General features: G+C 39.0%; 1 protein-coding gene across 1 annotated transcript in view; it reads left to right on the forward strand.

Moving 5' to 3' along the window:
- The window catches only part of KCMF1 (potassium channel modulatory factor 1), a 79,721-nt gene extending 68,895 nt beyond the window's left edge, over positions 1 to 10,826 (forward strand). Inside the window, exons 5-7 of the mRNA XM_089675375.1 lie at positions 1,690 to 1,864; positions 3,414 to 3,696; positions 8,234 to 10,826. Coding sequence (XP_089531501.1) covers positions 1,690 to 1,864; positions 3,414 to 3,696; positions 8,234 to 8,495 — 720 coding nt within the window. The 3' untranslated portion in view covers positions 8,496 to 10,826. The remainder of the gene's footprint in view (positions 1 to 1,689; positions 1,865 to 3,413; positions 3,697 to 8,233) is intronic.
- The last annotated feature ends 2,335 nt before the right edge of the window (positions 10,827 to 13,161 follow it).

A 13,161-nucleotide genomic window follows, 5' to 3' on the forward strand; every position in this document is an offset into this window, starting at 1 on the left:
AAAATGTAGAGGCTGATCTGCTGATAGCCTAAAGATTTAATGTTCCTCATGGCTTTGACCTCCAGCAAGAAGAAACCGAAACAATGCTGGAGGCAATTTACAACACGCACTAATTTTAGTAGTAGAATTATTATTGCGGAATGTAAGTAATATTTATTTATGAAGCTGTTATGAGTAAATTTCCACTTTAAGCGGACCTCCAGGCAGATATAAAACATAAATTATTGTAGCACTGTATGTATTAATATTTTTTTTTTATTTATATATTTTTTTTTTAAAGCAGTTTGACCGCATTTAATTTGGTATGGGCCTCTTTCAATCTGCCGTTCTAAGCTCAGACTGAGGGAGGGAATAGCAGCACAAGGAGCTAGTCCAGGACTTCGTACATTTACTATGGCAGCCCATTCTTCCTTCCACTTGATGTGGATGGGGGAATACTCCTCGCCAGACTTGTTTTCTAACCTGTCATCAGAATACACTGACTGCTGACAAAACTGAGGGAATGCTGGAAGTGGGAGGAGTAATGCTGAGTTGTGGCAAGCTGTAGTTGCCAGTGTCCAATCACTGAATCTGGAGCATAACCCAATAGTCCAAGATATAACCCTCCTGTGTACTGTGATGTATGTTAAGGGATTTTACAGGTAATTAAAAGAAAAAAAACAAAAAAAAAGTTTTTTTGTACTTCCTGTAATTTCCTTCTCATGGAATTCCTTGAGGTATACAGGTCTCACCCCTCTGTGTTTATGATCTTGTTCTCTGTACTGCTTTGCTAAAAACTGAGTCATGCTGGAAGTAAGAGGGGTTATCCTGGCCTGTCCCTTTATATGTGCGTGCTGTACCATGTACTTGTAAGAAAACGTATCCTGTTCTCTTTGTATTGCTTTCTATGTGTGAAATCCCTGGTGTTCCTGCCAGTCCATCCTCTTTCCTATTAAAAACTGACCACACTAAGGAGGAGAGCAATGATCAGGCTTGTTCTGACACGGCCTCCCCCTCCCTCCCACAGCCTTTTGTTGGGAAGTTTGGTGTGCTGCTGTTTCTCCTCCCCTAGCTCTTATGCAGCTGAGATCAGAGGGAATGTGAGCCCTTCTAAAAACCAAAAAAAGGGGGGGGGGGAGGGTGAAGTTTATTTATAAAGGTATTTTTTTTTTTTTATATGTAAACAAAAATGATTTGCCTTTCATTTCTATTTTAAACTGAATGGGTTGTTTTACACTTGTAAAAGCATATAACATTTTTACAAGCGTCAACCGCTTGGGTGTTAATTCATTTAATTGTCCAGAATAATAATTAATTCTGGCCATTGAAAAGAATTAATGCTCACGCCCTAAATGCGCCTAGCGTTAACACTCGTTTACATGCGTCAAACGTCTTTTATTCCGCCAAAAAAATGCTGCTCCTGGACACAGACCTTGGGGTTTTTTTTTCCTGCCTTTAAACACTCCTGCCACTAAAAGCTCCTAAAAGTCTGTGTTAATATGGAGGGCAGTTTACAAGCGGTAAAAAAAAAAAAAAACACACTTGGTGCACTAAAGTGGCTGCAGAACCACCCTGTGTGCATGAGGCCTTATAAGCACTTTAACCCTCACATCAACAAAAAGTGCTTTCTTGAACAGACGATCCCTGTTTAGCATTGAGCAAACATTTTTGGATGTACCAAAGTTGTTGTTTTCCTTAAGTATTTCCTATGATGAATCCAGCGGAGTCCGGCACGTACGAAGGATGTTTCACCCTGGCCGAGGGTTAGGAGGGCCAAGAGCTCGCAGATCAAACATGCACTTTACTAGCAGTTCCACTGGAGGGCTTTCATCCTCACAGAGCTCGTATTCACCAAGCAATAGGGAAGCCATGGATCCTATAGCAGGTAAGTCATCGGCCTTTGCAGAGTTTGCTATCCAAACTTTAAACTTCAGGGTTTTAATAAATGTATTCCGACTAGACATTTGTAGCAATTGCACAACTATTCATTTATTATGTTTGATTTCTTGCTTGTATTTTTGCCTGCTACACACATTAAAGAAGAATTTTTGGAATGACATTAGAGCCTGCGAATGCACTAGCACTCCAATTAGATGCAAGACCTTTAGCGTGGGTTCCCACGATTAGCTGCGGGAGGCAGCCCCATTGAAAGCAATGGAAGGCTGCCAGCTCCTGCAGATATTCGGTCACATTCTTGTAATCGCTCATGCGGTGATCACATGCAAATGATCGGCCCTGGACACAATCTGCATCCAGAGCCAATTGCTGCATGACTGATTGACAGTGGGAGCTGGCAACCTCCCAGGGTACCCTGATTCTGTTTAAGCAGCTAGTGCAGAAGATAATAGGTGACTTGCACCTTAGTGCAGTGTTTGATCACCTAAGCAGGAACTGACATCTGGGGACGGTCTGTAAACCAGCTGTGAACAGAACACTTCCACGGTTCTATATTGCGTTGAATTGTACAGAAAATTACAGTGCTCAAAGTTAAGCAAAGGTCATTTTTTAATAATAAAGCCCCTTTAAATTGTAATGTGGCAATTATGTATGTAGCAATTGTATATGCAATATTCATTTTTCTTTCCATGAAAGTGAAGCAACCCTTTAAAAGAGCAACCACGAAACACTAATTACAAGCCTAATGGCAACCCTGTGAAGGTGAAACCTACATTATTCCTGTAACAATGGATCTATAGGGTTTATATACTGCAAAAGGTTAAAAGTGTCTGACATTGAGGGCAAACACTGTACCATGATAGCACTTGCCTCCCAGTAAATTGGCTACAGAATAAAACTCACAAGATAATCCCTCCGTGTTCTCTTGTGGGTCACTCATTCAGTATTCTGGTAATGCACCACCATAGTCACATGATTATGACAATATTGAGGATCTTTTAGCCCAGGGGTCTCCAAACTATGGCCCTCCAGCTGTTCATGTACTACAAGTCATCGTGCCTCTGGCTCTGGGAGTCTTTCCTGTGGCTGTCAGTCTTGCAAGGCCTCATGGGACTTGCAGTTCATCAACACCTGGAAGGCCATAGTTTGGAGACCTCTGATTTAGCCCATCTAGCATTAACTATGGTGGCACTAGAAGTGTCAGAATTGCCTCCCTTTACTTCAGAATCACTGAGGTTGAACTGTAGTGCTTATATCATGAATGCTGCCTCTGGATCGTTCTTTTAAAAAGATGACCTGCTATAGATAGACAAAATATGGAGCTGACTTCTATTTTCAGTTTATGCATCGAAGGTGAGTGCTTTATCTTGTGTCTTTATAAATGACTTCTTTTGCAATCTCTCGCAATTTCTCCAACAGAAATAGTGCAAAATAGCAAACAGATCAACTTATACATGTATTGTTTTAGTTTTTTTGTTTTTTTTAATGTGTTTTTAAACAAAGGTGTCTCACGGTTTTCAATTCTTTCTTCTTTACAGAATTATTATCCCAATTATCTGGCGTTAGGCGTTCAACGGGTGGTCAGCTCAACTCCTCGGGGCCTTCTGCCTCTCAGTTGCAACAACTACAAATGCAGTTACAATTAGAGCGGCAACAGGCACAGGCAGCACGGCAACAACTAGAAACGGCACGTAACGCAACTAGACGCAACAATGCAAGTAGTGTCACTACCACCATTACCCAATCAGCAGCAGCAACCAACACATCCAATACGGACAACAATCAGCAAACTATACAAAATTCACAGTTTCTCCTCACAAGGTATGCATGTATTGCAAATTTTGGCTATGATTTTTAAGTCCAACCTTACTCTGACTAGTGAGTCACTAAGCATTCCTTCCCCAGACATGCCTACTGTTTTCTTTTAAGATGCGTTGTAAGCAACATCTAGAACATCTTCAGTGATCTTAGTGTCTCTTGGTAACATTAGTCTAGGCTTCTTTTCAAAGAGCTGGGTTGTCCATTTGCTTTATGAGCTCATTCTTGAATTCCAAGTTGACAGATGAAGCCTAATGCATAACAACTAATGGGAAATAATCCATAAGCGGCTGAATTGCCCCCTCACCTCCTTGAAGCGACCCAAAAGGGCCAAAACGCTTGTAGAAACACAAGAAATGACAATTGTTTGCTATACATATCCACTTTATCACCTGCACTTTCTAAAGTCGTTGGAATATTTGGTGTTCACGCACCTTTGAACTTTCCTTTTTGGGCTTATTGCATAATATTTAAAATCAACTGGTGTTGATTGTTCATTTAATTTTGGTATATATTTCCTTGATGTTCATCACAGCACTTGTCACTATTGTCGAATCTGATCCCCTATTTAGGGATTCACATTTTGTCACTTGTTTCTTCACTTTATCTGGCATTATTTAGCCGTTGTGATCACTATATTGCGAGCTATTGGTCCCAATTTCAGGGATTCATTATATACAATTTTTTCCCCTTTTACTAATATTGTTCACATCAGTGCAGTCCCATTTGGACTTTTTGCTTTTACTGTTTCTTGTTTTGACACCATGTTTAGTCACTTTTTTTTCACCTTTGATCCCAGAGTGGATCAGTTCACTTCACGATAAGGGATTATCATTCACAGTATACACTAATAGTCACTTATAAGTTATTCTTAAACAATATTAATTGTATTTTGGATTTATTAGAAGGCAATATTCAGGGTAGCGCTGCACCAGTTTATATATATTTTGTCTAATCTTGCTTTCATCACTCAATAAAATGTTGTAACATTTTTTTTTAACCCAGTCAATGTGTTCATGTTACCTCTTTAGCACATGTAGTTTTTTTCAACAATGGGACACATAGGCGTCTTGTAATTGTTACAGTACTCACAGGTAACTTTAGACCTTTGATCACCCTGGAGCTGATCATTGGCTGAGTCCTTGCCATTTTGGCTATTCTTTGATCCATTCGATAGTTTTCCATTTTCTTCCACGTCTTTCTGGTTGGTTGCCATTTTAAAGTATTTGAGATTGTTTTAGCTGAGCAGCCTATCTGTTTCTGCACTTCTTTTTAAGATGATTGGAGAGGGGAAAACATGTAATCAGAGTGTGCGGCTCTTCTGAACAATGTCTGCAACGACCCATTTTACTCAGATTTTCTGAGAGAAATGCACTATACCCAGCATGTACAACATTTGCTGCCTTCGTTCTTAAATAAGGGCCACCTGCTTGACAGTTGCTTTTTCACAGACTTAGTGACCTCACTAATTGATCTCCTCACTGCTATTATTTTGAACGCGCCCCTTTCAAACAATTGAATTACACAGAATCAGAATCGTGCATGTCATGACTGTTGGGTCTATTACTCTACTACACCTACTAGTAAATTATTTGACATATAGAAATATAATTTATACCAAAAACGGTGGTTAATGATGTTGGACTGCTATTATTTTGAACACAGCTGTATATAGTTGGTAAATCTAAAGGTGAGTGTGTGTGGCCAGTTTAGAGCAGGATTAAACAATATCCTTATTCTTCAAAAATGATCAATACATATGCGTCTTAACCTGTAATCTATTTTTCATGTAATTTTCTTACGAAGGACATTTCAAGGAGGCAGAAAAACCGTGAGATCTTGAACCTCTCCATTTTCTTCTGACTTCTATTTGTTTGGAATGACCAGTGCTTGTAGAAGCCATGTGAACTGCTGTATGCACACTATACATACTATAGTCCACAGCCAAAGAGGATGGTTCTGTTCCTACGTACAGTGGGACCAATGTAGCCACCCTCAAACAAAATCGGATCACAGCAGTAAAAACAAAAAGAATTTGGAGATGCGGAGTAGGCTGAGAGCAATAGAAGGAGCTCTTTTTTTTTTTTTTTTTTTTTTTTTTTAATAGTTAAAGCGGAACTTTTTACCCATAACAGTTTGGAAAAGAAATGTTCTTTAGAAAGGAACATATACAGTGAAGGAAATAAGTATTTGATCCCCTGCTGATTTTGAATGTTTGCCCACTCACAAAGAAATGATCAGTTTAAAAATCGAATGGTAGGTGTATTGTAACACCGAGAGACAGAATAGCAACAAAAAATTAAAAAGAAATGCATGTCTAACAAATGATGCACTGATTTGCATGTTCATGAGGGAAATACGTATTGATCCCCTGTCATTCAGCAGGATTCCTGGCTACCAGGTGTCTTTCTTACAGCTAACAAGCTGAGGTTAGAAGTAGTCTCTTAAAGGGAGTGCTGCTAATCTAATTTTGTTACCTGTATAAAAGACACCTGTCTACAGGAGCAATCAAACAATCAGGTTCCAAACTCTCCACCATGGCAAAGACAAAAGAGCTGTCCAAGGATGTCAGGGACAAGATTGTAGACCTACAGAAGGCTGGACTGGGCTACAAAACGATCGCCAAGCAGCTTGGTGAGAAGGTGACAACAGTTGGTGCAATCATTTGCAAATGAAAGAAACACAAAACAACTGTCATTCTCTCTAGGTCTGGTGCACCATGCAAGATCTCACCTTGTGGAGTGTCAGTGATCATGAGAACAGTGAGGGATCATCCCAGAACTACACATGAGGATCTTGTCAATGATCTTCAGGCATCTGGGACCACAGTCACCAAGAAAACAATTGATAACACACTACGCTGACAATGATTGAAATCCCGCAGGGCCCATAAGGTCCCTCTGCTCAAGAAAGCACATGTCCAGGCCCATCTGAAGTTTACCACTGAACATCTGAATGATGCAGAAGAGGACTGGTTGAAAGTGTTGTGGTCAGATGAGACTAAAATCGAGCTCTTTGGCATCAACTCAACTCGCCATGTTTGGTGGAGGAGGAATGCTGCCTCTGTCCCCAAGAACACCATCCCAACTGTAAAACATGGTGGTGGAAACATTCTGCTCTGGGGGTGTTTTTCTGCTAAGGGGACAGGACAACTGCACTGCATCAAAGGGACGATGGACGGGGCAATGTACCGTCAAATCTTGGGTGAGAACCTTCTTCCCTCAGCCAGGACATTGAAAATGGGTTGTGGATGGGTGTTCCAGCATGACAATGACCCAAAACACATGGCCAAGGCAACAAATGAGTGGCTCAAGAAGAAGCACATTAAGGTCCTGGAGTGGCCTAGCCAGGGTCCAGACCTTAATCCGATTGAAACTTTGTGGAGTGAGCTGAAAGTTCGAGTTGCCAAATGCCAGCCACCAAACTTTAATGACTTGAAGAAGATCTGCCAAGAGGAGTGGGCCAAAATCCTTCCTGAGATGTGTGCAAACCTGGTGGCCGACTACAGGAAACATCTGACCTCTGTGATTGCCAACAAGGAATTTGCCACCAAGTACTAAGTCATGTTTTGTGAAGGGGATTAAATACTTATTTCCCTCATGAACATGCAAATCAGTGCATCATTTGTTAGACATGCATTTCTTTTGAATTTTTTGTTGCTATTCTGTCTCTGTGTTACAATACATCTACCATTCAATTTTTAGACTAATAATTTCTTTGTGAGTGGGCAAACATTCAACATCAGCAGGGGATCAAATACTTATTTCCTTCACTGTATTCCAATAAAATAATTATGCTATCAAAATTAGTGTGTGCTATAAATTGCCTCCAGCAATGTTCCAGTTTCTTCTTACTGGAGGCTGCCATTTTGCTGAAGCCTAGAGCCCCTGGACTGCAGTACATTTTTAGGTTGTCAGCACATCGGCCTCTACATTTTCGGCATACTGCTGAAAAATAGAGCGCAAATGAGCATGTTGTGCACAGCAGCGTGAGACAGTGTATTACTGGATTTTAAACAGTATAGACACTTATTTTTAACCTTTTTAGATAGCTATACCTAGCAGAACTTAATTTGCTGACTAAAGTTCCACTTTAAAAATACAGAATTGCCTAGAATTTGTTTTTTTTTTTTTCAACCAGAGTTTAGTGTCACTTTAAATGTTTGCTGATAGGCCAACATCCCTGCAAGTTGTACTCTCCAGTCTGTGCTCCCTTGCTTCCTCTCCAGTGCTGGAGTCAACTCTAAACTCCATTGCCATGTGGTGATGGAACTTACCATGGTGGAACGAAGTCATATTGAGATTTTCACATGCTCCCCTATATTTGGAAGCCCCACTCCATTGGAAATTGCAGATCAGTGAGAATAACTTGCTCTGGGGTTAGACTATCAGCAGTTAGTCACTTTGCACTTAAAGGACAAAGTGACAGTGTGTCCAAGGATTTTAAAGTGTCAAAAAAGTGTCTTTCTAATCATCTGGCAATAAATTTTTTTTTTGGATGTTTATCTTCTCTTTTATCTGTGTTTCCAAACCTGATGCAGATTGAATGACCCGAAGATGACAGAAGCCGAGCGACAGTCAATAGAAAGTGAACGTGCAGATCGCAGCCTCTTTGTCCAGGAGCTCTTGCTTTCTACATTGATGCGGGAAGAAAGCTCCTCCTCAGATGAGGATGAGCGGGGGGAAATAGCCGATTTTGGGGCTATGGGTTGTGTAGATATAATGCCTTTAGATGTTGCTTTAGAAAACTTAAATCTCAAAGAGAGTAATAAAGGAAACGAGCCTCCGCCACCTCCTCTTTGATGACATCCCCCTTTGCAGACAATGTCCTCTGTGCTGTAACTGCCAATGAAAGTGGACAAACAACTATCTTTGGGTTTGTTTTGGTGATTGTAATTTCCAGTCTGTCACTCTTGTTACATTGTGTACATTCAAAAACGTAAAAAAATGTAAAAAAAAAATGAAAAAAAGAGACAGAAGCAAATATATATGACAAAATCACTTAACTAATTTTTACTTCTAGCAAATATACATAGGTAGCAGTTCCAGAGGCAGCCGTCTGCTTCCTGTACCTTGACATAAACAAAAATAAAGCTCTCCTAATCTCCCACATTCAAACTGAAGAGGAAAAATCTATATGGATAAAAAAAAATCTCTAATGAAGCTGCTGTGTGTATTTATGAATATTAATTAATAAAAACTGCTTGGATGGTTTACCATAACTACTGCATGAGGTTTTTTGCAGCGTGCATGAGTTTTTAGTGACATTGTCATTAAGAAAAAAGACAAAAGAAACAGACTTAAATTCTAAGACTGTTAAACCGTAAATCCCAAAGCTTTCCTAAACATTATTCAAAAGGTTACAGCACCTGACGACATGCAAAGTTAACCTAAACTCTAGTGGGTTTCAGCCTTGGATCTTTTGAATAATGTACGAATATTTTATGTGCGTGAAAAGCAAGTTCTGCAGTGGCATTAACTGTATGTCTGCTTGGATTTTCATGTGACAATTTCTCTAAAATGCCATCATATGCAGTTGCCACTAGAAGGGTGTTTTACTAAATTATAAATAGTTTTAAAAAAAAATCTTATAGATTTGTTGTGTATTTTGCTAAGTATACTGATAAGGCATTATTTAATCATTAGATGGCAGCATTGTCCTTTTTTTCATTTCGATCAGAGATGCATGATGCCTCCATGTGCAGAAGGAAGAATAACTATATATGTTGCCTGTAGCATCCAATCAAATTCTTTCATTTTCTAGCTTGAACTGGAAAATGACAGCTGGAGGTTTGTTACAGGCAACACAATCCTTCCTTTTTTTTTTTTTTTTTTTTTTTTTTTTTAGGACACCTTAAAAAATGTGAGGTATAATGTATTGTCTAATCTGAGCAATCTATGTGGATGATCTCGACCAAATCACTAAAAGCAAATATGCAAAATTGACTCCATAGTGACCTTCTTTTAATTCCAGTTTAAACTTTAATTACAATTATACATTGACATTACAGTCAGGCCGCTTCAGAAATTGCAATATGTGATCCTTCGAGCAAACCTTGTTTTTTCTATGTTTAAATTTTTTTTTTTTCCTTCATGTGGTTAACAAAGCCTTTTCAACTGTTCAATTTGTTTTATCCAGGTGTAGATAAATTCATTTAAATTCTGTTTAAAGGCAAACGTTATCCCAGATTATGTTGTCTTAGTTTTAAAAAAAATCCTTTTCACATTCTTAATTCTATTTTTCCTGAGTTCTCTTATTTATGTATTTGCTTCCTAGTTTGCAAAGATTGTCCACAAAAAGGAGAGCTTGAGGATTTTCCCTCCCAGACTTTGTCAGTATATAATACGTAATTCCTAATGCTGTTGTTAGCACTTTTTTATTTATTATTACTTTTTTGATTTTTCTTTTGGCATACAATTAAAAAGCCTTTGATTAAAATCATGCCACCTACATGCCTATACTATTAATCCTATATGAAAATATGTACAGAGTTCAGTGTACAGTGCATAGAATTTCATAAGGGTCCCGACAGTGGGTAGCAGGTTACTTTTTGTTTTTGTTTAGCAATGTACAGTTAGTATATAAAGAAAATAAAAGGACAAAAGAGTATGCACAGCTTTCTGATGAATTTACCAATATATTATCACTTGATCATGTCTGCATTTATTCCTCTTCCTTCTCCTTCACTTGGCAACTGCCAATTGTTGCAGCATCACCTTGTGTGCAATTGGAAATACAGTGGTGTGTTGTAACCCACGATAACACTGGGTATATTAGTGATTGTTCCTCTCACCTATATACTGACATTATGTATTCCTGCAAAGTGTTGCACTTGAATGTTTCACCCCATCCATTCGAGGGTTATGGTGCTGAAGGGTTAAAATGAAGAGGTGATCCTGGTTTTCTAGTCTTCTGTTGTAGCAGTTTTTCCCTTTTTTTTTTTTTTTTTTTTTTCCTGTTTTTTCCCCCCTCCATTTTTTTTTTCTTTTTGTTTTGTTGACGGTTTCCAGAAAAAAATGAAAAACAAGGAAAAAAAAACTCAACAAAACGTTTCTTTAAGCTGTAGTCTTTTCAAACACATTCTGCACATTACAGCTATAAGTTCAGTTCAATAAAGCATTTTCAAGACTGTTGCCCCTTGAGTTTCTTTGTGAGTAAATAATAACAGGAAACGCAGATGAGTATTTTCTCCAGAATGATGACGGAGATCTAATTTTATACTGCAAAGTACCCATGTTTGGTTCTTTGCACTGAATTACATCAGGGCTTGACAAATTTGCTTTGAATCTAGTAGCCAGCTAAAAAAAGTCAGGCACCAAGAATGTGTGACGTGTTTCTGAGCATGCGCGATGACCGTGTTAGACAGGCGCACTGCTTTTTCAAGCTTGAGAAAGGAGTGTGCCTGTCCAACACGGACAGTGAAGTCCAACATTAATGCTCACCATACACTATACAATCGGATTGTATGGTCTCCTTAGATCTTTCATCAACTATGTGCTGCAAGGGCCTGCCTGCTTGGAAAGTATTGATTAGGTAGGTCCTCCTATAATTTTGGTAACTCTATAGAAGATTGTACAATGTATATGGGCAGATGAACATAGGAGTAGAGAGCCTATGCGGTCTATGGAGTGGAAGTAGAAAACATTAAATAAACAGAAAAGTGGGTTGGCAATGCAGCAGAATTGCAGATCTGTTGGCTGGAATGAAGTTAGTGATGTCAGCACTCCCCCATCCCCCCCCAAATCCCTAACAGTATAATGGAAGAGCCATAGACACATATGAGCTTCACTACTATGCAGGAGTGTTATCCTATCTTTTGTAGACTGGGCTTTTGTCAGCCCATTGAAAAAGCGAAAAAACTCTGATGCCCGGATGCAATTTCTAGTCACCATGGCAACCTGGTGCCTGGGATTTTTCGAGCCCTGGATAACAATAAAATACAAATGTATGTTTTTGTTTTTTTTTTTTTGTTTTTTTTTTTATTAGCTTATTTCTGTAAAACAAGCTGAAAAGTACTTGGGCAAGATGAGAAACTTCTATACAAGACTGGCTGCACTCGAGTAGCTCAGAGATGAATAAACTTTATGTGCGATCACAGCAGAATCCATCCTCGTATCAACAGAAGGAACTGGTCGAATCTTGAAGGTTGAGCTATATCCAGCCAGGGACGCCATATCTGCAGAAATTTTGTATGGGTATCCAACAATATGGCCGTCAGTTTTTCATTAACCATTATGAACTTCATCCGGTTTTTGACAGCCTCAAAACTAAGCAGAGGAGTTTTCCAAGCTCTCGCAATTGTCAATTTAGTTGCCATAAATAAGTGTGATGCCAGCTTCACAGAACCGAGGAGGCTCTCCAGTGGTTTAAATAGAAGCGCTTCATACGGGTTACGCTTAATGTCTGTGTGAAGGATAGTGCGGAGGAGGGCATACACCCTAATCCATAATCTGTTTACTTTAGGGCAAGTCCACCAGATGTGGGCCATGGTACCCAATTGTTGGCATCCCCGAAAACAGACCGGGGAATATGTAGGGATAAAACTAGACGAGTAGGCGTATAGTACCATCGGTAAAGAATTTTGTAGGCATTCTCAATGATAATGACATTCCTAGAACATTTAGATAATGTTTGGGTCATGGTCTGCCAGTCCTGTTGATCCAAAGTCCCCCCTAATTCAGACTACCAACGCTGATGATGGGAACGAACCGGAGGGGTTCTATAAGATGTAATGGAAGAATAAATCAAGGAAATCAAACCCGGGGCATGAGGTAAGTGTATACATTTTAAAATTACAGGTTATGTCACTTTTATGCAATTTGTCTAAAATCTTTATTTTAGAAATAAATATTCAATACTGGGTACTTCAGTGACATTGTTTGCAGAAAATGCTTGGCCTTTAACTAGGCCCAGCAGTAGTTGCTTACTTTTGGAATGTCTTTATGTACTCTGCAGAGCCCTATGAACAGGAAATGAGGGGGGTCCCTCTACTGTTTGACTCATTCAGATGTTTATTCTGAATAGAGCTAGAGGATGAAAATACATCCTAGGCATATAAGTAAATAGCTGTTGAAACTTTGTAGGTTGCATATGGTAAAATACATTGCATATAGAAAAAGGTGTATTTTTTTTACCCAATGTTTAACTGAACTGAAATAAGATTTTGATCCAGTAAAATTGTTTTCTTGATGTCCATTGAAGGACACAGCAAGATAATTCTTCGACATATGGGTTATACTGCTACCTTCAGGAGGTTTGGATACTGGCAAACAAAATACATTAAGTCAGCACCCTTGTAATCCTGTTTTCAACCATCATGTCTCAGTATGTGAAGAAAATGGGGTCCGGACCTGTCTTTCAATGAACTTCAAGAAAAGATTTTGCAGTCAGTGTAAAAATCTTTTTTTTTTTTTTCCCGATTGTACAGAACAGGAAAGGAGCTTCTTTAAATCATCATGAGTGGGACGA

This window comes from Staurois parvus, unplaced genomic scaffold (assembly GCF_062004578.1).
Source record: "Staurois parvus isolate SC_StPar_1 unplaced genomic scaffold, SC_StPar_1.0 ptg000013l, whole genome shotgun sequence".
In the NCBI taxonomy this organism is placed as follows: domain Eukaryota; kingdom Metazoa; phylum Chordata; class Amphibia; order Anura; family Ranidae; genus Staurois; species Staurois parvus.